The sequence below is a fragment of the Macrobrachium nipponense genome, chromosome 10 (assembly GCF_015104395.2).
Source record: "Macrobrachium nipponense isolate FS-2020 chromosome 10, ASM1510439v2, whole genome shotgun sequence".
NCBI classification, from domain to species: Eukaryota; Metazoa; Arthropoda; class Malacostraca; order Decapoda; family Palaemonidae; genus Macrobrachium; species Macrobrachium nipponense.
The window spans coordinates 93,633,704-93,660,891 of record NC_087204.1 but is presented as its reverse complement, the minus strand read 5'-3'; the positions used below and the strand labels follow the sequence as shown (position 1 = coordinate 93,660,891).

General features: G+C 35.5%; 1 protein-coding gene across 1 annotated transcript in view; it reads right to left on the bottom strand.

Annotated features, from left to right (window-relative positions):
- The window catches only part of LOC135223762 (glutamate receptor ionotropic, NMDA 3A-like), an 893,506-nt gene that overhangs the window by 99,389 nt on the left and 766,929 nt on the right, over window positions 1-27,188 (bottom strand). The window contains exon 10 of the mRNA XM_064262525.1: window positions 1,476-1,623. Coding sequence (XP_064118595.1) covers window positions 1,476-1,623 — 148 coding nt within the window. The remainder of the gene's footprint in view (window positions 1-1,475; window positions 1,624-27,188) is intronic.

Sequence of the window (27,188 nt, the reverse complement as noted above, 5' to 3'; positions counted from 1 at the left end):
ATGTATTTCTTGAGAGCGAATTTTTGTTATTGTGTGCGCGCGCTTATGTTTGTATGTATGTATGTATGTATTTGGCTAAGAGAAAGAAGTGAACAGACAAATTTATGGAAAGGGTTGAGGACATACTAAAGCATTAATTCTCTGTGCCCTTCTTTGTTAATTGCTCGATGCGAGGGATTTTAATAGCACTGAATGAATACGGATATATCCAGAAATGGATTTCTCATGTCAGTCAGTCACCGCATTATTGAGGAATCAGGAAATTGAGTGCCGGACACCTTCTAAGGATTTCCCCTAGACATTTGGCATTATTGCTTAATTGTCGATTTCCTTATTAGATATATAAATTCATCGATGTAGATATTGTTCTTATCAGTATACCGATTGTTTTGAAAAGCTTGCGTCATTGAAAAATGACTACTGTATTCTTTGTAATTATTAATGTAACCGATGAATCTGTCATGAATCCCGTGACGTAAAAATATTAGGGAGTATCAGGGGTTTCCCACCTCTTTGCAGGGAACTTATCAGCAGTACGTTGATACCATAATGCTATTTGTCTGTGGATATTACTGTACTCAGTTTGAACTCTTACGATCTCCATCAACCCAAAAACTTATAGCGATTATATACCCTTTTCAACCTTCAGAAGCCACTCTCACCTGTCATTATGACACTACACGGCTCAGTCTTTTTAGCTTTATCTCTGTCAGTTTTACTGTATTCTCACTTACAACCTATACAACTTCCACCCTTTGTTTTTTTTTCATTAGCAAACAAAAACTACGATTCACTTCCATTTCATGTTATCGTCGGTATCTCCTGTACGCATTCCATATTGTGTTTCCCTATAGATATGTTTATGCATAAATATGCTTAAATAGAAATACGTGGGAATGCTAAGCTGGTGGTATTGGTTCACGTTACATGTAGTTCTTAAACGCCATTTGGCCTCCGTGCAGCAGAAGAAAGTTAAAATCGATAAAAGCTGAAAAGGAAGAGGAAAAGTGGATTTGAATGTTGTCCTAATGGATAACCACCTTGGTGGAAAATTGGATTTAGCTCGCCTCTGAACAATATGGACATTTTCTAGTCTCAAGGGTATTGTCGCCTGTTGTCGGCCAAACTAATATAGTTTGTTATTCTTCCATTATCTAATTGTAAAGCATATATGCACGTTCATATTTTCTGTTTTGCTGATACTTTCAGGTTCATATATTAATTTGTTTGCTTCTATTTATATCTACAACTTTTTTCATTATGAAAGCATCAAGTTTAAATAAACCAAGACTTAAATTTAGAAACATTTCTATTCATTGGATATATAATATATATATATATATATATATATATATATATATATATATATGTATATATATATATATATAATATGAACATGTATACATTTCTTTTATATATATTGAAAGAAAGATGGAAAATAAAGAAATACAGAAAGATTGTATATGCATACTTACCCTGAGGGGAAATCCTTTTGGCATGGCTAGGGCAAAGGTATCTGGAACAAGGTCATCACCATGAGCTCTGAGCGTACACCCTGGGTCATTAGCGCGCAAGTAGTCAAGGATTGCAGAATCGCCAACCAACAGGTCCAGGGATCCAGAGCTGTATGGAAAGAAAGGAAAATGGAAATAGATAAGAAGGTTCATAATAGAAAGATTGTCGGGTAATAATTATTCTCTCGAAAAGGACGTAAATGATCGAAGAGCTAAACATAGATCTGATATAAATCTTGAAAAATTAAATAATGTATTTATTTTTAACCATCAGCAGAGGCTTTGACCAAGTCTTCGATATTAAATTAAAACTAAAAAGGCGACATATAGTTATTACATTTATTTTTAAGTTATATGAGTCAAGAATCCATTTTCAGGGAGGTGATGTTTTCATATGTTTTGGAGCCCTACTTGAGATGGTTCTGCTTATGGAAGGTTGAAATCCTTTCCCTTTGAGTTCTCTGAAAATGAAGTGGAAATGCAATTTGTAGACCATTTTCTAGCTTATTTAGGCGTAATATTTTGCCAGTGGAATAGAAACTATGTTAGTGGAACCAACCTCTCTCTCTCTCTCTCTCTCTCTCCTCTCCTCTCTCTCCTCCTCTCTCTCTCTCTCTCTCTCTCTCTCTCTGAAATTGATTCTGTAGGTAACAAAGTTCTTGTTTATCGACATTATTCTGTTTGCATTACTTACATTCATGTGAATGCACGTGTGTATCATGTAAGTATATATGCTTAAAATAGTATACACGAAAGAAGTAATTTTGGGGGATTTATTAATGAAACATCTGACGTAAATTTCGTCCGGGCATGTCGAAATCGCTTCGGTTCGATCAGGTTTTCATTTTTAAATTGAAGTACAACTAATGATTTGCTGTGTTTAATAGCTTGTGTCTGGTGATAGTTTTCTTTCTGTCATTCCCCGTTGTTGATTTTCCTTTGGATGTTGTATAAGATTAATGATTTAACGTGTGTATCCTTGTAATAAGGCTAATAATAATAATAATAATAAGATTATTATTATTATTATTATTATTATTATTATTATTATTATTATTATTTAAATGGTAAAATTAGTGATTATCATCGTCGTCATCATCATCATCATCATCATCTTTGTTATTATCATACTTCGGCCACATATTAGTATATTGCAATTCTGCAAAAGGTTTCATTGTGTTTTACTGAATCATCATTGAGCTCTTATCTTTGTATTGTGTTCTCACCTCCTGTTAGGAAGGATTAGTTTCTGAGAGAGAGAAAAAAGAAACCTACTGAGAAAGAAATACATAGGATTTTAAGAAAAAAGAAATGAAAACGTTCTCATTCCATTCAGTTGTGGAGATGCAAACATTGATCGGTAGACAGATTTGTTCTTGATCCTAATGGGACGAAATAATAGGACGCTTCGTTTACAAACTGCAAATGAAACCATTTACACAATACATTGGAAATAAGGTCAATGACTCTGGCTTACCTTTAATTAATGGCCACGGCACTGAACGTTATCGGCAAAGTTTAATTTAATTTTTTTGTTGCTGATTCCACGGATTTACTCTTATTTTGGTTGTTCAGAGAAGTAATGATCGATTTGCATGAAAGCTGAATTGACGAGATAAAAAGTTATTGTGACTGTTGAATTTGATGCCATTCGCCGTGGTGCATAACTTCACCAGCAAAAGTGGTTGGTTTGCGAGATTTATTTACGAACAGGGGCAGTGAAATCATTATTCTTGAGGATCTGAATCTAGCCACTGAAACAGAATATTATTGAATTTTGGCTAAAGTAAATGGAAATTATATTGTTTTTAGGAATATTCTGAGAAAAGCTTGTCCACGAGAAGTATTATACTCAACCAAACCTTTCTTTTCTGTTCTATATTCATGCTTACCTGCCTCACAGTTATTAATTATTGGTCTGAGTAGCATCGATCTGCATTTGATCCACATCTGATTACGCTTCCTTAGATTACAGTTCTCCACCAGTATACTTAACAGGTAATTCGGTTCCAGTGGATGACATGATGCTGTTATCCACATGCCTAGAATTTAATATTCAGATCTCGTGTTTCATTTATGTTCATTTATTTTGGCCTGATGAAAAATTTCAGACAATCACTGTGTGTTCGGCTTTCCTTTTGGAAAGTTTAATTTTAACTACAGATTGCATTTAATTTACTTTTTTCTAAGCAGATGCGCAGATGCATTAGGTAATTTACAAGGGGAGAGTTTTTACGTTGATTTTACTCTTGAATTCTATATCATTCAAGTTGATTTTATGAATTTTTCTGTTCAATTGGTATGCGGTTACACCTGTTAAGGATAAAGTGTCTCAGGCATTGAAGAATCTAACAACGAAATTATTCCCTTTGCTATTTCTAACTTTGATCTTATTAGGAAAGGTTACAGACCAAGAACAACAATAAATATAATATGATTTGTGGTTATCATAAGTATTATTATTATATAATTACTGATGTGCTTTATGATGTTTTTTTCTCATATTCATATAATACAGTTACTTATGAGTAACTTTAATCAGAGATATACTACGGACTGGTGACATAAAGTAACGTCATATGGCAAGATTCAAGTTAGTTCCATTATGCAACAATGTGTGGATACATTTAGAACTAATGTCATGGAATGATAATCGCCAGCTTTTACTTTTCTGCAAAGAAGTCCCCTAATAAAGCTGAGGTTTAAGCAAAGTAGAAAGTTAGATATTTTTCGTCTTATTCTGATTTCATAGGAAATAACACATCATTCATTCATTCATATGTAAGCAGCTTGAACTACGTGTTTGTAACTTTAGGACCTCGTGATTCGTCTTTTCATTTTCTGGCAAAACGAGGGAATGCACTTCAAACAACGTCATCTTTTATTGAGGTTATTTCACGTGCGTTGAGAGAGAGAGAGAGAGAGAGAGAGAGAGAGAGAGAGAGAGAGAGAGAGAGAGAGAGAGAGAGATACAGTGATTGCGGTGGCATCTATTTCTTTTCGAACGAAATTGGACCACATCCCTCTTGGGTGCCATAAAGCTTCGGCACTCCTATGAAGTTTATAATAAGATTATTAGCTTTTATTGCTCTCTCTCTCTCTCTCTCTCTCTCTCTCTCTCTCTCTGGCAGTCTTCCCCCTTGGCTACGTTTTACATTCGTATTCCAAGGCTGAACTGAATATATTTGTAATTACACTCATGAATGGACAATAATAAATTGATTTATTTTGATATATATATATATATATATATATATAGATATATATATATATATATATATATATGTTTATTATTCATTTCAAATCTAGGAGCTGTTTCATCTTCACTGACGTTACGGTTAAGATTACTGACCTTCCAAGGTTTGTTAATATTTACCAAGAAAGAAACCCCTCTTATACTGATGGTGCTTATTGTGTGCCTCCAGCTTCTTTGATGCCTACCTTTTACTTTACATCCATTTCATACCTACTTGTCCAACTTCTTGAACCTTCGCTTGCTCTAATTTTCACCTCTCTTTGGAAAACAAATCCTTTGGGCCAGCCAACGGATTGGTCCGGTGAAACTGGTTTATGGCAATTATTGCAAGTGGCTGATTTACAGTAGTTTTGATATCGCCATTAGATTAATCGTATAGCAACTTCATTTTCGTCTGTTATGTTTTATCTTTTTATAATAATTAGTAATTTAAATATTGTATATTTCCACGTAAATGTATGAGGTTTTAAACTTGACGTGTTTTTCCAGTTACTGTTCGGTAGAAATAGAGTAAGTTTAAGAGCTTCTTTCAAGACCGTGAAGTTCAGCTTTGGACAAATGCTATGCACCGTGTGAAGTTCATGTTAACGTCCTTTTTCAGTTATACCCTGAAGTTTAGGTAGGTAATCATTGCTACTTTCTGATCACAAGGTCTCTTACACGTCAGACCTTGCATTCTCTTTACCTCACGTTCATGGAATATTTCAGCGTTAGCCGTTTCTTTGTAAGGTGGATTTATAGTCATGCAAAGACAGATCAAATTGATTTCAGTTATCACTTGCCCTTTGACAGCTGCCAAAATATATCTGGTCTCATTTCATTTTATCCGCCTCAATCTTCTCATCACGAAAGATTTAATTTTTGCTAATGAGGGGCAGAGGCATTGTACCTGTAGACAATATCCTAGAGATTGAATATGGTGATAATGAACAGCGCTCAGTATCCATCCCAACCCAAGAGATCTGGCAGGGCAAGGAACTATAGTAGATTCACGTCAACCGTGCATTTGATGTATAGACATCAAATGCACGGTTGATGAGAATCTACTATACCTACCGAGGACACAAAACCCCAACCTAAGATCACGTGGACATCGGTCATATGCCAAAGGGAAGTTGGCGGTGATGTAGTGATAATTAGGGTTTATCACTTCAAAAGCTAGACGGTATACTTCCTCGTCAACACATTTATTCGTTATATTTGAAGAACCGTGATGGAGTGAAAGATATCAAAACTCTTGAGGGATACGTCTTTCAAAAGTATCCCTCAGGAGAGGTGGAACATAGATCCTGCCTATGTGAACTCTCGAGAGAGACTGAGAGTCTCCAGCTATGTGATTGGCTTATTAACAGCCAATCAGGAGCGTCGTAAGGGACTGGCCTAGACGTCAAATGCACGGTTGATGTGAATCTACTATTGTAGGCCGTAAGCGACGCACGGATCTAAGAAAACTAAGCCTAGAGTTATATCACTCAGTTGTACATGTGTCTAAATGTGTAAGTGTATATTTGTGTATGCGTGTGTGTGTGTGTTTGAGAGCGAGAGAAAGAGAGAGAGCTTACGTAAGTGCATTCAGCACTGTTCCACCAACATTCCGTTTACCTTTATGCAGGCAGTGAAGCCCTTCGGTTTGAAAACAGTTATTAGTCCTTCGTCAGGTTGAAGGCTTTTCAGAGTGGAATGTGTGTTTCATCAAAAAAGGCGAAGGGGATGTTAATATGCTTCCATATATAGCATTTAGACGCTTATGTAAATGCATGTGCGAAGTTCAGTTTTTATATCATGCTGAGTGGAATTCGTTTGTATTCACAAAGATGCATTAGTTCCCTAAATGTTCTCAAAGAAGCCAGCAATGACCAGACCTTTTCTTTTTTCTACGTTCCACGAATATTCCATAATATTAAAGTAAGGTTTCTTATAAGTGAATGTATTGCTAAATGGAATATTTAATATTCAATAGGGTTTCTTATAAGTGAATGTAATGCTGAATGGAATATCGAATTATAGTGAAGCTTTTAAGCGGCCTACGAGCTGAACATGACCCCATTATGAAAAATTCAGTGGTTATCAGGTTGAACAGAATATGAAGTGGAAAACGCCTCGATTTTAGTAAATCAACAAACTGCCGAATGTAATTCAGGCTGTTTCAGGTAATTATTGGTTTTGATATTTGCCAATTCTAATCAACATCCATGCAGTACCTTTTCGTCGTGAAACGGGATGAATGCGTAATTTGCATGACCGTCACGTTCAACATGTCTCGGGTCTGTTTTTTTTTTTTTTTTTTCTTTTTTTTTTCACGGGTGGAAAGTGCCAGGTAGCGTGAATTTTTTAGCATCAGTGAAGAGCTCAGTTCAAGTCAATTTCGTGTGACTGACGTGCGTTTGGTTTATTTGCATACGAACGCATAAAGAGAACATGAATGGTTTTACATACGCACGCATTCCCTGGTTGATCATATACGCGTCAGTTATGATATCAAGGAAAACCCGGAATTGTAAATGGTGCCGTAGTAATTGTGAACAGAAAGATTCGTTGATTTCTATCATACACTATCAAAGCGGAATCCATGGTATATCAGAATCTGATACCAGAATCTTCTGATGTTTAAAATTCTACTGAATTCATTAAATTTTATTAACTCTGTGAGAGAGAGAGAGAGAGAGAGAGAGAGAGAGAGAGAGAGTGGATTTAAAGATGATAATTAGGTTGTAATATAAGACCAGTCATAGTGATATTGCACGGTCAGAGGTATAAACAGCATCGGGTGAAAGGACATACTCTTCCACAGGTTGATTCTCAAACGACTAATAGACAAATAGAAGTAAGTTAAGTCTCCAAAGATAATTGAAACTAAAACGTTTTGCTTCCACTTATTGGGGAGTGATGAAGGCTGTTAATGAAATGTTCGATCGATAGAGAGAGAGAGAGAGAGAGAGAGAGAGAGAGAGAGAGAGAGAGAGAGAGAGAGAGAGAGAGAGAGAGAGAGAGAGAGAGAGAGAGACTAAAAGTCAGGAGCAAAGAAAACATGTAAAAGATACGCCGAAATTTCTTCGGTGCTATCTAGCTTTCTGTACATCGTACAATCCGACTCTGGTACAATCAAGGCCACTGAAAATAGATCTATCTTTTGGTGGTATAATGCTGTATGAGCTGCGGCCCATGATACTTAAACCACGGTTCGGTAATGGGTCTGCCCTATATCGTTGCCAGACGCAAGATTTGTGGCTAGCTTTAACCTTAAATTAATAATGTTGAAGGTAGAGAGCTGAAATTTGGTATGCTTAGTGATTGCAGGGTGGATGATCATCATACCAATTTGGAGCACTATAACCTAAGCAGTTTTTAAGATCTGAGGACGAATAGAAAAAGTGCAGACAGACGGACGGACAAAGCCAGCACAATAGTTTTCTTTTCAGGAAACTAAGCAAAAAATTTTTAGAACTTACAAATTTTTTTAACCTCTCCAACCTCTGTGTTCAGGTGTATACAGGGTCTCACTAACTGCATAATAGCTGAAGTCTCCCACCGAGAACACGTTATAAAGTTTGCAATTTGCATTCGATGAAGAATTCCCACTGGTAATCATGACTGAATATTAAATACTAAAGATACGGCGAAATTAGTCCAATGAGTATAGTGAATGAAATATTCTTATTCGCAAGACCAAAGCTGCCATTCGTAAAAATGGTATCAAAGCGGATAATAATAATAAAAAAAGGCGCTTTCCGAAGCCGGAGAGAGAGAGAGAGAGAGAGAGAGAGAGAGAGAGAGAGAGAGCCCAAAATAAAATTTGCATTATGAAATAAATGAATTTTAGGAGCGATTACTTTCGATATGATTGCAATAATCGATCATCCGATAATTGCCAATTAACTGCCATTATTGATGATATTTGTTCAATCAAATTGCATATTACCAATTATTTTCCTTCTGCCTGTCACATGATCTCTGTTCATTGACCCAAACTCATAGTTTGGGCATAGATGTATAAAGAAAAAAAATCGGTTTTCTCAGTTACTTTCGTTCTATCTTCGATTTCTTCTCCCTCTGGATGTTTCGTATCCTGATACCTCAGGAAAACCACTATTTTATGTATTTTATATTGATTATATATAATATATATATATATATAAAAAACTATATATATATATATATATAATATATATATAGATATAGATGTATTTATATATATCTATATCTATATATCATATATATATGATATATATTTAAGCATATACGTATAGTAGCTGTCTCATTAACGTTAATCCTGGTCAACCCTGGCTTATGGGAGATGACGTCATCCTTTAAAACACTCGTGTTATGAATATGTTGACAAGCGAATTTGCTTTTCATCTTTCTGTTGACATGAATTTATGATTTTCATGCGCCATCTGTTGACAGGGTGTATGCTCTTCATGTGACATTAGTTGCCATGTATGCGCCAACTCGAATACATACGTACTCTTTAAGCCCCATCTGTTGAAAGCGCAACGTTTCATGTGATGCCTGTTCTCATCAGTGTATGCTTTTCGTGACCATCTCCTGCTTGAATGCCATACTCTTCAAGTGGCCCCCTTGTTGACTCTAGTATGATTCTTCGTATGCCATCTTTGTATATGAATGTATTCTCTTAATGGGCCATCTTTTTCAGTGAGAGTATTGTCTTCAATATTCCACCTGTTGACATGAATAGATTCTGTGATCACGCATATATATATATATATATATATATAATATATATATATATATATATATATATATATATATATATATATATAGACATACACACACACACACACACAGGAGGCATACTTGACATAGTATATACTGTGCGCCTTATCTGTTGGCATCAGAGTTTGTTGATCATGTACAAACTGTTGACATAAATGTATACTCTTCTTAAATCATGTATTTTTCTAGTTGTATGGTCATCGTGGACCGTCTATTGACATGAGTATACTCTTTACAAGCCTTATATATATGCATAAGTGTTTGGTGTGGTCATTGGCTATTTAAAAATGCGAATAAAGTTCTCCATGCGCCATCTGTTGAAGTCATGTACAATCTGTTATCATGAATATATAGTGTAAGTTTTAAGCATCAGCAAAAAACGCTTTTCTTGTGCCATCTGTGATACAGATATACCATCTATTAACATTAGTACATTGCTCTCCGTGTTCCATCTCCCGTAGGGAGGTAGTACCGTCAGTGGACCTCATGTAGTGCTCTGTAGGCATTACTTAAGGTTCTTTGCAGCATGCCTTCGACCCATAGCTGCAGTCCCTTTTCGTTTCTTTTGCTGTACTTCCTTTCATATTCTCTCTCTTCATCTTACTTTCCACCCTCTCCTAAACACTTGATTCATAGCGCAACTGCTTTGAGGTTTTCCTCCAATTACACCTCTCAAACCTTTTGCTGTCAATTTACAATACAGCGCTGAATGATCTCATTCGTCCCAGTGCTTGGCCTTTGGTCTAAATTCTATATGCAGTTCCATGTTCCATCTCTTGATATTGTTACATGCGCTCCATGTTCCATCTGTTGACATAAATGTATGCTCTTCAAGTGTTGTCTGTGAACAAGAGTTTATAGACATGAGTTTATACTTTATATATCTTAATTTTTAACATGAACATACTATACCGTGGAGAAAAACAAATGAGATGACTGCATGAGCAAATTGACCGAGGAATTATAAGTAAATATTGCACACCCTATTATATTTTAATGAGTTTTTTCGCCACCGATGACCATGGTTATCACTCCATTTGATGGAATTGAATCAAACATTCAGTCGGGTGACTTTAAACTTAGCCACTACCAGGATGTCAATCAGTACCGTCAAATTCACCCAAACGATTTGTATGTGCAAGTCCAGATTGGTTAAGAAAGACCCAAACTCTTTAAGGCTAAAATGAGCATCCACATTTCACTTTAAACTTTCTGGTGTTATACACCCCCCCCATCCCCCACCCCTCGTCAGCATTCCTTCCTCTCTTCCTTCCTGTGAGTAGCAGTTGAGTACATTTTAACTGTCATCTACTAAGTCATTTGAAAGTTAAATGAGATTTCTGAGGGGAAATTTTCCCTTAACGGGACGGGTATTAGGTTTTGGCCGAAATCACTACACCTGAGTTGCAGTAACCGAAGAGGGTGTTTTTCTCTAGTGCTTCATACATGCTGTAGGTATTTTCTTATTGATGGTGACTGATTGTTGTTATTGTTATTTTTATCCCACATTTTCTTAATAATAAACTTTTTCATTACTGTTATGGAGTTTGTTATAAAGATCATGGTGTAATGATTATTATTGTAATGTTATTACTATTGAATTGCGTTATTATTATTGTAATATTTTATTACTATTATATTGCACATTTACATCATGTCTTTAAAATTTGACTGGAAGGTAGCCCATGCTCCCTTAACTATGGTAGTTTTAAATAAAACTTGCATATTATTTCGCTTTCTTATCAGGTTCTGACCACGTTTCAACATAAAGATATGGATCACCTCCTCCAAAATTTCGTATTACGTAATTATAGTGACCCACCTCCACGAGTGCGGATCACATAACATATAACATTCGATATTCTGCGGTTTTAGAGAAACCGTAAGCTTATAAGTAAGGCTGCTTGTGTCTTTGAATGAAGTTTCTCCCTTAAAAGAAAGAAAAAATAGAGAGAGAGAGAGAGAGATTGTTTTTGTCAGAAACTTCCCTAAAATGAAGAAAGCTCCAGAGTTTTTGTTTTATCCAGGGGCAGAGACTTTTGAGGCGATCTAAATATTTTCTAGCATAGTCATTGTTATTATTGGCGATTAATCTCTATGTTGAAGATTATTATTTTTTTATAAGCATCGTTGTTTTTCTTCTCCCCATTTTCTTTTTCAGAACACGATTATACTGGTTCCCTGACTGATCATATCAGTTAATCCCAATAAGTGCGACTTCACCTACCGTTTCAATCAAAATTTTCGATACGACGTAATTCTTTGCTAGGTGTCTTATGGTCAGAGTTACTGCTGCTCTTAAAAGACCCCACAATTTTGGTAGAAAAAAGCACAACTGGCATAATTGTTCATTAATAGCAACAAGCAGAACTTCAGTAGTCAAGTTATTTTATTGACGCCAGCTTTTAAAGTTGAGTCGATCACTGATTTCGGTACGCAGTTATCAGATGTCTGGTTATTATTGTTATTATTGTTATCATTATTGTTTGACAAGTTTAAAGTCTGTGCTTTACTTAAATGACTTTACGAGTGCTCTTGTTAGTTCTCTCGGTGTGGATGCAGTACTTTTTACTATTTTCAACGTTGAAACACTTTCACAGAATTGAGAGTTGAACTATCTAGAACGATGTATAAGTGAACACGTTATAAACAAAAATTGAAAGTCGTTTGATTTCGTACCTTATTTTGTGATCAGGATCCGCACAAAGTTACTCGTGGGTCTTTTGCGAAGATTTTACCATAGGTGGATCTGCTAGCGAAGAACAGGTGATTAGAATTTAAGAGAAACAAAAATAACTTTTAAACGGAATCTGTGCTCGCGACAGAGTGGGGGCGGAGTTGGGGGGTGGGGGTGGGTTGTGGGTGTCGGTGCAGAACTTCGCAACTGTGGCGTAGCTTTGTGGTCTTTGAACGCTCTTGCTTCAAAATAGATTTTAAGTAAAAATTATAAGTCCTGTTATTTATTTTCTGTTACATGTATGCTCTGCTCCTCTTAAGTAATGTATGGCTGAAAAGTGATGGAACATACCGTATAGTGATTCATATAAAGAATTTCCATTTTCAAGGTGAAGGGCAATGTAACGCAGGTCTTTTAACTGGTTAAGAATATTAGTTAATAAAAATTCCAGGTGAATGTTTTTTGAGCATTAGCGATTTGCAAGATACCTTGAAGTGCAACAATAGGCGAATACTTTCTTGTCTTCCCACCAGAAATTATTAGTACTGTATTGTGAATATTAAATAGAATGTATTTTTAGCAAGTAAAGAAAACTTGGAACAAAATCTGGAGATTACATCATTTTTGAAGGTGTTACCTAAAGAAATTTAACACGTTATTCAAGTACTTCGAAGAAAATTCAAAGATTCTTGTGACAAATGTATAATAAATATTTTCAAGATGAACTGGTTGCGTCACACAATAAACTGTCCAGTCAGCCCGTTATTTGTCATGTGTACACCTACTAGTGGATACAGTGGACGTGTTTTAAGTAATATTTTTTGCCGAACTTCAAAACAAAAAAGGATCAAATGGGACTATTTAGAGTATTGTAGTTATTATTTAAACCATGTTTTGAAAGATATTTCGTCACTGTTAGTGAAAATATAAATTTAACATTCGACTTCTTGGTCTGATAAAGACATTTTTGGTGGCTGCATCAGCTCTGAATAGAGAAAAATTTTAGAAGCGTGCCAATGATGTTTTTTTTTTGGGGGGGGGGGCGGTTGAGTGGGGGCGAACTGGCTCTGTGATATTTTTGTATAGTTTTGACATGTGTAACTGATTACATTCTTATGAAATATATTGTAGCCTTATGTAATGCATTGTATATGTTTCCGCATGCAAAGAAGAAATAAATATACCAAATGTTACGGTTGCCAGTTAACGACTTTTGAATGAAATCCCGTTAAATTCTGTGGCATCACTTTTGAGGGATACTGTACAATCACTTTATTTTGAAAAAATTCTTTTTCCTGCATTAATTGTTACGTATATGGTGTTTTAATTGGGAGGAGCTAGGGGAAGCAAAATTAGCTGGTAAATTAGACCTTTACATTGTTGGGAGAACTACGGTAAATTACATGATATTGAAGTACCTGGATGCAGGAGGGGCCAAGTCTAGTACCATTATAGAATAGGTTTTTCAAGTCTGGAAGTTCCGTAATGGTATTATGGACCGTTATATCCCGGCCTCCATTACGCGGCTTAAAGGCGATGACTGATTACATAAGACCCATTTCTGTTTCTTTATTTCTTTATTTTGCTTCGAAAATTGTATTGTAACCTCAATAATGTCTTAGAGCATTGAAATGTTACAATATAAAAGTTTGGATTATCTTTATATTCATCACCAAATATTTTGTCTTATTATTACCAAGTTCAATATTTTTACTGAGAATTTCCTCGAATTGACGTTTTGAATTTTTTTTTCAGCTGTTACTCTCTGTTTTCGTCTGCGTTTTTTTATTTATTTTTATTTATAATGTCAAGAGTAACTATCCGAAAATACATGAATGTTTTACAGAATACATTAGGAAATTCGACATAATCCATTCCCGTTATACTATATATTATAGCGATAATCAACAGTTCTTAAGAAAGTTATATGACTATATAACTTTCCTTTTAAAATCTACCTCATAACATCTTCCTTTTGGTTTACAGGGTAACATGCCATCGAGGGTTGAGCCCCAAATTTTTCGCTCTCTCAATCTAACACGCCCCCCTTTTTCAGGTTGGGGGTATGGGGGCTATATATATATAGGACAACAATTTAACACAGAGGGCACCCACAGACTTTGTGGAGATGGGTGTTATGATAGCGTAATGACTTTCTTGAGAACAAGGAAGGGTGATTGTGCAGCCCTTGGTAAACCACCCTATTTTACCCTTATTTTTCTTGGTTGTTTTACTCTGTTTCTATGTTTTTCTTTTTTTCATGTATAAACTCTGTTCGTCTATTACGTGTACAATACCAGGATGCCTATTTATCGATTGTTTTCTTACCTTCACTCGTTTTAGGATCTCCTCCCAAACTCGTTTTAGCCCTTTTTTTTTGCAACATGTGCTAAGTAGGCCATGCCCTTGTAAAAGCTGTGGGATGCCCTCCAAGAATGGTGCTAATCTTTATGGGGAAGGGAAAAACCCCCCAATGTTTTTGTCGCTGCGGGTGCTGTGAAAAGTTGGTTTTCTGACATTGATTATTATGCTCATTGACAGGAGCAACTATGGCATTCAGAGAAAGGTCGATTAAAATCACAAGGTCGGCATTTCCGGTTCTGTGACCCAGGCGCATTTCCACTCCGAGGTTAATGTAGCGCCTCAGTGGTGTGATCGATATGGTCTTGGCTTGCCACCTCGGTGGCTGCGAGTTCAATTCTCGGGCACTACATTGAGGGGTGGTAAAAGATGTGTATTTCTGGTGATAGAAGTTCACTCTCGACGTGGTTTGGAAGTGCGTACGTAAAGCTGTTGGATCCCGTTGCTGAATAACCACTTGTTCCATGCAACGTAAAAACACCAGACAAACAAACAAACAAAAACAAACTCCGAAATTAATGAATTAATTATTAGGAGTCTTCTGGCGTCACAAACCCACTCCAAGGTCTCGCCTCCAAAATCTTTTTCTTCTAATAGACTAGTGAAGGCATTGCTGAATACTAATTATGCAAACCATGACTGACCTTCTTCGTCAACGCTGTAGAATTGGAACAGGTTTATTGAGCGAAAGAGTATTGCTGAACCAAGCAACAGCTGCCCTCCTCATTCCAGTAGCGGAGCCGTAAATGTTGTTAGGATGTAATGAAAATAGTTTCATTTCGAATACTGGAAGTTGGGACGAAGTTCCCAATCCTTTGCTCTTCAATATAAACGCCTAGAGCAGAAGAGAGTATCTGCACTTATTCCCTCCGTTTATCGTGCTTAGATATTACGATTTTATTTTCTAATGAAACTGCTCTTGTTATCATTAATCTTATATTTCTGGGTGTTTTATCAAAGCTAAATCTATTCAGAGGATTCAGCCTTGATTGCATCATAAATTGATAAGGCAAAAGTATTAGAGCCAGTTGAATGATGATTTACTTCCGGTCATCTAGGACCAACAGTAATTTCAGGTGAAAGTGGAAGATTCTTTCTAGGCGTTTCACGTTGTGCAATTTTGCTGTTCTTTTGAATTTTTGTAAATCCTTATTCAGTTTTCAGTTTTTCAGTACCTTTGGATTTTTTTTAAAGAAAACACAACCGACTCCTTGTATACGTGGCTGAAATGAAATTTCTAGGACTTGTCCGAATCCACGGTATCGGGTTTTTTGCCCCTACAGAATATGGCTGGCTGTATTAAAGTCAGTTTAAAGAACTGAACTAAAGAAATCCAAACGAAATGTAGCTAATATGTAATATGCTACATTACGTTGGTATTATGTGATAGAATGTAGCGTTTATATCATTTAAATATGCATGAAGACCGTTCTATTTACGAAAATGGGCCTTCACTCCTCGGTCATCGCTACTTGTTATGTATAGAATAAAGTCTGATTGCGAGCGGGCCTCATAAGCTGTAACATTTGCGTAGGATATAGTGATATGATATAGCGCACTGACGTTGTGCCTGGTATGATATTCTACCTTTCATCCGAAATATTACACCTGACAGCGAATGTCGACGGTTTTAGCGTACTGATTATCAACAACGGTGCTGGTAGCAGCGGGTCGTCACAGTCACTCTTCATTTATAAAGCCTAAGTTGATGACTCTCTCTCTCTCTCTCTCTCTCTCTCTCTCTCTCTCTCTCTCTCTCTCTCTCTCGTGTGTGTGTGTGGGGGCGAGTGGGGGGAGTTGCGTACTGTAAACTTAATATTGATTATAATTTCTAATCAAATTTAGACACTGAGGAGGGACTCTGGTCTGAATATTACTTTAGTTTCAGGGAGTTTCCCTTTTGTACAAACGACTTATTTCCACAAGAAAGAGGACGTAAGACTGGAATATGATCCTGGACAGCTTGGCCCTGTTTGATGGTTCTGGCAACGTTGAAATGGCAATTCGGAAACCTACAAATTCTTGCCTCCATGCTTGTGTTACATTATAAAACAGTAGTTTTGAACTGTTTTTCCAAAATGTCACTTACGGTTATTACCCTTAAATTGGAGAATCTTTATACGGATAATGCTGGAGAGCTGGTATTTTTATCACAAACTTTTGTGCCATTCTGTAGTTGTCTCGCCAATTGTCCACGTAATCATTGTCCCAGAGTGGTGTATCCTTCTAAAAACTCAGTGTAATAGGATTTTAGTAGCTCTAAGGTGAACGGAACTTCCTGTAACAAAAGCTTTCCATATCACCCATAATTTCGTCATTTTTATTTTCAGTTGGAGAGCAGAAATGGGAAATTGAAATGTGGTTTCAAGCCTCCTCAACTTTTTTATGCTTATGTAACTCAAGTTTACTTCTTCACTCCCATTTTGAACCAACTTTGACTTTTTTTTTTCATTTCAGCCATTAGAAGGAACTACAGTAAAGTTTAAAGTCCGTTATTAAATACCGTATGTTTCCCCTGATTTCGGCGGGCTCAGTGACCGCCTGTTTTTAGAATAAAATCAATCGTTATTTGTTGGTGACCTCCAAAGATGAGGAGCTTGAGCTCAGTTTATTACGCGTTACGTTTATAAGGATGAGAATAACATGGATGAAGTGAGATCTGATGCATCAAACGGTAACTGTAATTGGTTTCCGGTGAGTCAAGATCGAGAACTGGACTGTCATTCTTAGAATCCTTATCCGTTGCTTATTAAGTATTTGCTATAATCATTCAGTTTCTTTAATACCAGTTAGAGAAAAAAAAACTGGATATTATGAAACACTGACAATCATCTTTCGCGAATAACTGATGGAAAACAAATAAATAATTATATTTTTGTGAAAATGTTTCACCAGTTCAATAAAAGTTTGTAATGTATATTTTTATATGGGATGCTGAAGGCTTACACTTGATAAGTGACCCTGGACGACGATTTTCATCCAGTATATTCTCATTTCTTCTTTCATGTAAAATATGTGAGATGGTAAATGTCCTTACATTCTCTTTGGCAGTCTCGTGTAACGGATGGAAGATTTCAGTTCCTCACTCGTCTTTCCACAAAGCACACCATTTTATTAACGGCTTGCCAGGAAAGTGATTCTCTTCCCAGGCGAAGTTTATATCTTGTCCCTCAAATATAAATCTAGGGGGGACAGTCGATCCGTGTGATATGTGACTTTTATGGCCACGTAACTCCCCGATTGGAAGGAAATTAGAAAATCTTTTATCAGATGAAACATGAAGTGTGTTTTCGGGAGGATTTTGCCTCGTCGATATGTATATATATATATATATATATATATATATATATATATATATATATATATATATATATATATATATACATATATATATATTATATATATACATATATATATATTATATATATATATATGTATATATATATATATATATATATATATATATATATATATATATATATATATATATATACGCACATACACACTATTATACACACACACACACACACACATATATATATGTGTGTGTGTGTGTGTAGGTGTGGGTGTCACATACACGCGTGATTTTTGTATACTTACAGGTATTAAGCCACAATTATCACTTTTATCGGATTTCCTGTACCTCGAAGATATACATTGCGTATGTATATTTTTATATACCGTTAATACACGTGCACCTTAACATACGTACTCCCGCGTGAGCACACACACACACACACACATGCGCACACGAAAGTACTTGGCCCTCTGTCTTTTCTTTTTTAAATTTTCCCAGTGGCTTCAGCTAATAAACAAAATCGCGTGCTTTCTTTTGTGATTTCTTAGTATGTATATATATATATATATATATATATATATATATATATATATATATATATATTTATTTATCATATATCGGAGATGTTGTTTGTATTTATGTTTGTGTATGGTGAGAACCGAGTATTGATGATAAATACTCGATCAATATGGGACATATATCAAAGACTAGCCAAGAAATGTGGTGTTTGAAGGCTTGAATTTATTTTTATTGTTCCCATTTAATGATGAATTTGGGTGCCATATTTAATTTCCATAACTGCACTGTAGTACTCATTAAAGTTCATCTCTGATTAGTAATTCTGGAGGCATTGTCTCTTGTGCCGTCGCTGCCCCAGTTGTTTATTGAGAGTGGAATCTCTTGAATGGAACGTAAGTGTTCTCCAGTTGTATTATATTATAATATATTCTATAGGGTAATATTACGAAGGTAATTTATTGCATATGAAATATTCCCGCAGCTCTCTCGCCTTGTTGAAGAGAGATAACTATATTTCAGTTGAGGAGATTTATCTCTCTATTTACCTATTTAGCCATAATGAAATTTCTGTCTGAGGTGTTTGTGTTGTTATTCTCCTAAGATTCGTTGAAGTGTTTTCAGTAATGCTTACATTTATTTTAGTGGGAAGTTTATCCCTCGTTAGAGCTGATATGACAGTAGGTTGTTCCTTATGTTATGGGATATTGATGTTTTTTTTTGTAGTTTTATAACCTTAATTTTTTTTTTTTTTTTTTTTTTCCTTAAATCTGAAACGCAGATGAGGAAGTAGTGCAGCAGATGATTTTATAAATCAAGGAAATAATAACATCTAATACTAAACATTCACATTCATCGCAATGTTTTAAATCCCAGAATGAAATACCTACAGACTATTTCTCGTTTTTCATTTTTTTTTTAATTCATTTTTTAACGTCGGTTTGCAATACCGGATGGTTTGAATGATTGCAGAACAATCACTATATTAAAAAGACTGCTACCAATTCGGCTCCCTTAGGTAAAATTTATTTACGGAGCAGTTGACACAACGCTGCTGGACAGCGTATCGTGAGTAAAGATATTTTCCAAGCAGGTTAACTTTTATGGGGTGTAACTGCTGTATATTCCTTTTATGGGTCTTCAAACTAGCGCTTATGGTGCTTTCTGTGTCACTGAACTGCGTTGAAAAGTAAATTAATAGTGCTTGGCATCAAAAGGCTTCCTTCCTCAAGTTTATGTTATTGTTATGTATTTAGTGTTAGTTCCAGGAGCAATACATTTATCTATATGCTAACTGACATTCCAGGAGCAATACATTTATCTATATGCTAACTGACCTTAATAGGATAAAATAATATCTTCGACGTCTGAGGCTTCAACGTTATTGGTAACTTGTAGATGTAAAAGAAATACAAACAACGTAAAAGATCGCAAAATGCTGACAATGTAGAGGAAGAAAATCGTCCCCTAGTGTCCAGAAAATGAATGGAAGAGTTAGTATTTAAAAGTCTGATTTTTATATAAATCATCTTTTAGGTATCTAATACCTCAACTTAACGGACTTTTGCTTAGCGGGCTTCTCTACTTATCAGCTACCAAAGTAAGATAATTTTTTCTTATGCCATTATTCTAGATTTGACATTTATATTTATATTTTTTATTAGTTTTGATTTTATTTTTCATTTGCGTGTTTTTATTCATATTATTTCAAACTTGTTGAGGGGTTAGGGGACTTCAGTGTACTGTATTGTTGCAGGAAGTTCTTTTATCCCCCTCAGTCAGTTTTCCTGTTCAGAATGATGCCTTCATAAATGCATTGCTTCTGCTGTCTTCCTTTTCGGTAGGATTAATCAAAGGCAGTTCGTCTGAGCTGTGATCCAACTTTAATTTCATGGCACCGTCAGTAACCTAGTTGCGACATCAGTTTGAGTAATCATAAATCAATCAGTCAATCTTCCGGTAGTTTCAGTCACTGGGGGGGGAATGTTCCACTTCCGGTCCTTTGAGAAGAATTGAAAAGTTTCCTTCGTGGTTGGAATAGCCATCCTCCTTTCCTCGTTTGTATGATAAAAAAATCTTTTATTAATTGTTTACGATAATAAATATCCGTTTGATAACTTGAAAACTGATATTTTGGGAGAAAGCACAATTCTTTTTAGTTTTCCTTTGTCCTCGCTCCCTAGAGGAGTTGCGAATCATGTTAATAATAAGACTGGAATTATCAGGATTGCTTAATCTATTTAAAGTTTATCTTTTTGAGCTTATGTAGCGTCAACGAATTCAATATTTAACTCTTTAACTGGACAATAAACCATGTTTAAAGTTAGAGAAGTTAATCGGCCTCAATGCTCAGGAATAGAAAAAGAAAAGAAAAGGAGTCCAGGAAAAATGACCCAGATGATCGTTTGAAATCATTTGTCAAGAATACCCAGAGCTGCAGTCTTGGGCAGGGCTTTTCCGCCGTTTCAACTTTTAATTAGTGCATGAGGGCTGTCCGAACAAAGCGGGGTATATTTCCTCTAAGAGTAAACATTTTCAGGAATTGCGTATAGTTGTCAAAATTGCTTCATCTGGTCTAAAATATTATTTTGATTATTATTACCATCATTGTTACTAATTTTTTATTGTTGATATCAATGATTTAACTTGAAAAGACTACTGTTGTAATTTTTTAGGTGTTAGTAAAATTCAAGCACTGAAACTGTAGCAGTATAGAGAAGCTTGCCGATTTCATTCTTTTTCTTTTACGCTTGAATATATGGAATACCTGTTTACCTTGGAAATGAGTCTGTATGCACGTTTTTCGCATGACCTTCATCGTAACGCAATTTGAATGCAAATTTTAATATAAACAGAAACGTTTCTGCCTTTGTCTGAAGCTGTTTTCAAAATATTTTATTCTAAATGAGTAAAAGGTGTTTTGAGGTAAGTGTGTGTGTGTGTGTGTGTGTGTGTGTGTGTGTGTGTAGAGAGAGAGAGAGAGAGAGAGAGAGAGAGAGAGAGAGAGAGATGTTGTGATCAAGCCTCAATTTCGCTCTTCTGGACCACACATCCTGTAACTGAATTATCTAATATATTAGAAGTTTACTTCCATTCACCGTATTGTAATAATTTATCGTGTTCAGTTTCTTTTGCTTGATAAAACAGTTTTTCAGTGCCTTGTGCTTCAGCAAGGTAAACAGTACTAGATTTACAAAGTACCGAGGTGAAGGTTAGTTTATAGTGTTCACACCCAGTAGTACATACACGGCTCTACGATCTCTGGTGAGCTTTAAATCAACTTCCAGATCCTTTCCAGTTGGCGCGTCCAATTTATTCCTACGGGCCAAAATATCACATCATTAGCTACACTATGTCACCCATATTTCTCTCTCTCTCTCTCTCTCTCTCTCTCTCTCTCGGTCGTATTTTGTCAAGTTTGGAAAGAGACCTTTTTGGTACATTTGTTTCAATTTATATATATATATATATATATATATATATATATATATATATTATATATATATATATATATAGTAATGTGTTTTGTGTATGCATATATTTATAAGTATATTTCAGCTGTTTAATGTTTTTTTTTTTTCTTTTCTTTCCTTGATTCTTCACTACTCTCAGCTGTGATTGAGTGATTAGTTTGGAACTGTAAACTAGTAAGACGTTAGCCTTAATGAACATCCGACTTTAACGTTTATTTTCCTTAAAATCGTCAGCCAGTGATATTGTAAATGACGATAACAGAATGACATATTGTATTAATATGTCCCGGATGTCGTTGCATTTTTCATGAGGTGGTCTGCTCTGTGCACAACAAAATACAGATAAATGTCAAGCTGCTAAAATTATCAAGCGCAAAACCACTTGTCTTTGTATTAGGCTGTGAATGTTCTTTTAATTAGCAGCAGATGTAACCTTTTGCCTCGCTTGCTATTGTTTACAGCAGAAACAAACGCATGTCTGTGATTTTACGCGCGCAGAATGGGACATACTTCGGGGGAATAATACTCTGTTGTGCATTTATTTGTTCCTCATGTTTTCATTAGTTTTGCATGTTGTCTCAGTACATGTTCATATGCGTAAATTGTTTTATAACTGTTTTACTTAATTAAGCCAACAATCATTTGTGCACTCAGTTGTTATCAAGTTTATTTCGTAGTATATTTCACAGAAATTACGTAAATTGTATGTTTAAAGTAATGTACACGAAGACTCAGGATATATATAAGAACAAAATTGTTGGATAGGAAATACAGGTCGAGAGTAGTGTGGAATGGCTGGTGATTGCAAAGAATATCGTACTGACTGGGGAGAGAGAAGAGAAACTGCAGAAGGCAGTGAAGAAATTGAATTTGATTGTAAGAGGTAAAACCTGAGAAGAAATTTGAGCAAAAATAAAGACAGGAGGATAACTGAAAACTGTAGGGTTAGATGAGAGCAAGGTGAGTCAAATAAGTGGAGTAAGGAAGATTGTGAGCAAAAAAAAATATACAGAAAAATAAAAAAAGAGAAAGAAAAGAAAAGGGTGGGGAGGAAAAGTTGTAGTGTCTTAGGAAGCCAAGGTTGGGATGTCTGAAGGAATGACTGCTGAACGAATTCTAAATTATGCTAGTGAAGTGTTGATGATTATGAATGAAAGAGCAAAGCTTGGAGCTGTTTGGATTGAATTTATTTTTTTCGCGTAGAATGTGTGGATTAAGAAGACCTGAAGGGAAAATTTCAGGAATACATACGCAGGTGAAGGAAGGACTAGTGCATTGAGATGGTTCTCTTATGTGGACAAGTTGTTGAAACGAATAGTATAGTACTTTGGGATGGTTCTATTATATGGCCAGGTTGTTGAAAAGAGTAATGAATCGGGATGTCTTAAAAGAAGCGAGGAGAGAAAGACCTACTATTTAACACTGGATAGATAGATTGAGAGAAGTATTGAAGATGAAGGGCAATAGCTTCCAGTATGCAATTAAGAGCGTACAGGATAGAAGTGAATTACACAGTGCTTAAAGGGAGTTTGACGTGTTGTTGACTAGCCGGCTAATTTTGAGAAGGATTTGGATGGGTTTCCTTCGGTTTAGCTATTAAAGTCTGAATGTGGTACTCGGAGACACTCCCTGTTTTGGCAAAAGTTTTATATATATATATGTATTACATTTGTATCATGTATATATATATATATATTATATATATATATATATATATATATATTTATATGTGTGTGTGTGTGTGTGTAAATGGGTGTGTGTTCATGTGTATACATACATACATACATACATACATACATATATATATATATATATCTATATATAATATATATATATATATATATATATATATATATATATACATGTATATATATATTGTATATGCAGAGAGAGAGAGCGAGAGAGAGGGAAAGAGAATAAATTGCATGTTAATTACCTCTATTTTTTGTGACAGCGTAACCATAATTCATTCCCGGAAAAAAAAGTATTTTGGAGATTACACTTATAAGCGGCTTATTTTCAGAAACTTGTAATAGGAAGTAATGAGTCCATTAATATATAATTATTATTTTTTTCTTGTTGTATTTTGGGTTCTCTATTTCTTAAATGTTCACTGTCGCCGTAATATATTAGTCGAAATACCTACCAAATGATTGCGATGGTTTTGGGAAAGTGTAATTCATGTTTTGGGACGGAGGAGTTAATAAAAGTTAAGTATACCCTAGTTTAACCAGACCACTGAGCTGATTAACAGCTCTCCCAAGGCTGGCCCAGAGGATTAGATATTTGTATGTGGCTGGGAACGAACTGGTTACTCAGCAACGTGACCTACAGGTTATTGTGGGATCCGAACCACACTATATCGAGAAATGAATTTCTAATCACCAGAAATAAATTCCTCCGATTCCACGTTGGCAGAGCGGGGAGCGAACTCCGGCAACCAAATAGGTAGGCGACCGCACAACCCACTCGCCCAACGTGAAAGAACCAGATAGTACTGGACAAATGGAGTGCAACGGAATGACCAGGAACCGAATGGTTGCACAAAGTCCCTCGTTTGAGTAAATGAGACTTAAAATATATCAACTTATTATAGATTCTCACGTGGGCTGGCGTGAAGGACGGTTCCTAATGATATTTACACTACATCTGTATAATGACCGACCTTACTGTATATAAGCTAAAGTTCTCCCGTACAGATCGGCTAGGGGGGGTTGGTTAGAACACCGCACGGGAGGCTACCTAGCAAACTGTAATTATAATGCAATTTCAGGACAGAGAGAAGACAATTGTCATCCTCTGTCTCTAGAAAATTTCTTAGTACTGGCCTCCCCATAGTCTGTTACATACATTCCTTAATGATTTATAGACATTATATCCCACTAGAATCCAACGCATACAGTCCAGAAATGAAGGTACAACATCGTCACTGTGTCTTTGATTTGTTTCTAAGAGGTATGGACACCCAGTGAAGTTTTCCATTCTTATCCTTGTATCTCTATTTTCCGCTATTTGTTTTTTTATCGTAGTTGACTGTATTAATGTTCGAGATTAGAGCCTTCATGTGTATTATACTTTTATTTTAAAAATCCATTTTATATTTAGTAGTATGAATGTTAGATTGATTAATCATTCTATGTTACGTGTACGTTGATACTGAGTTACAATGGTATCGAAACAAATTCCAAGAAATATTCTGCATCATATACATAGATATATATATATATATATATATATATATATATATATATAGATATATATCTAGATATATTATATATATTATATATATATATATATATAATATTTATATCTCTATATATATATCTATATATATATTTATATATATATATATATATATATATATATATATATACATACATACATACATACATATATCAGATTTCTTATAGACTAAAAAAAAATTCCCCTTCGGTTAACATGTATGAAAATATATTAATTCCGAGGTAGAGCGAATTAGATATTAAAGGATATGTGTAGCTCGATGTATGTATATGAATCACGGTAATGTAATATGACTCATATATATAATATAAGTGTGTATACATATGTGTGTGTATGTATGCATGTATGTGTGTGTGTTAGTCTTATGCAGGAATTGTCTATCTACAGCAACTGAAAAGATGGTTTCCTTGATCGATTCTAAAAATAGTGGCGAAGCAATTCACAAATTCGCCAATTGTTCCCAGCGGTTATTTGGACCCGCGATGTAGCGTTCGGTGCCTTTGTAAATTCATCTCCCTCTTTGTGTCCAGGCACCGAACCGATTATTGATCTCCGGTATCATTAGAATTACGACTTTCCGAAATCAATGGAATTGACACTTTTTCCAATAAAGCTTGATTCTCGCTTTCCAGGAATTTTCTTGAGGAGAATATATTCCTGCAAAGAAGTGGTGGAGGGAGGTTTCCCCTTTGAGAAATGAAATAATTCTGGGAGATATGAGACCCCGGAACCGGGTAATATTTCGCACGCAAACACCGTTTTTTTTTTTTTTTTCTTCTCCTGGCCGTTGGTAATGTGATATCAAAATAGCAGAGCGGATACGTGTAAACATTTCTCGTTTTATGTATTGATGTTCTTTTCTTATTCCCCGTTGTGTGCTGTTTTATCTAGAACATAGGCCTGTTTTGTTCTCAAAATATTATATCAGAATGTTGGTGTATGTAATTTTTTTTTAACTTATTATTTACCCAGTCTGTCGTGACACTATGTTAACCACTGATTTCTCTCGTACCTTCTTTTCACTGGATTATTCAGTTTAATTTGAAAAAAAAAAACTTTCTACGTACATTAGAACTGTTAAATGTGATGAATTATTTACGCATTGAATATAGATTTGGTCAGTGTCAATTTGATGACAAAGTATTGTCTCTTTGTGACAATTTGTATCTATTTTTTACGTTTTAAATCTTCTGATAATGTTTTCTGCGTATTGAAGTCGAAATGACAAGAATCTCTCTCTCTCTTCTCTCTCCTCTCTCTCTCGTCCTCTCTGAGTCTCTTTCTCTCTATTGTCTCATCTCCTCTCTCTCTCTCTCTCTCTCTAATCTTCTGATAATGTTTTCTGGTGCGTATTCATGTCGAAATGACAAGAATCTCTCTCTCTCTCTCTCTCTCTCTCTCTCTCTCTCTCTCTCTCATCCTAATCGTTGATCCCCGGGACGTAAAGGTAATTTACCTGCAGTCGGGTCTTGAGGGCGAGTTTCTAAAACGGGAGCCTAAGTGAGACGCTCGAATGTGTACTGCCTTGGGCTATGTAATAATTGGACTTTTGTAAAGGAACTACCAAGTTTCTAGAACTTTCCTTACTGATTGCTGTTATGAGGATCCCAGGAGTCCTTCAGAGAGAGAGAGAGAGAGAGAGAGAGAGAGAGAGAGAGAGAGAGAGAGACAGAGAGAGAGAGAGAGAGAAGACAGATTGAGGACAGTTTTTCATTTACATTTGCTGTATATCCTTCTTTGTTAACGGGTTTAATTTTATATGTAGACACACTCCGGTAGAAAGTTATTTGTTTTTAAAGATTATCCTGAAAAACGGTTGCACGAACAGAAGTCAAAGAAATGGAGAATTGAGCAAGATTTAGATAACATTTTTTTTTGTGTTGATACACTGATAGATATTGGTATGCATGGAAAAGTTAAGTATATCTTAGTTTTACCAGACCATTGAGCTGATTAACAGCTCTCCTAGGGCTGGCCCGAAAGATTAGATATTTTTATGTGGCTAGTAACCAATTGGCCCCCTAGCAACGGGACCTACAGCTTATTGTGGGATCCGAACCACACTATATCGAGAAACGAATGTCTATCACCAGAAATAAATTCCTCTGAATCCGTG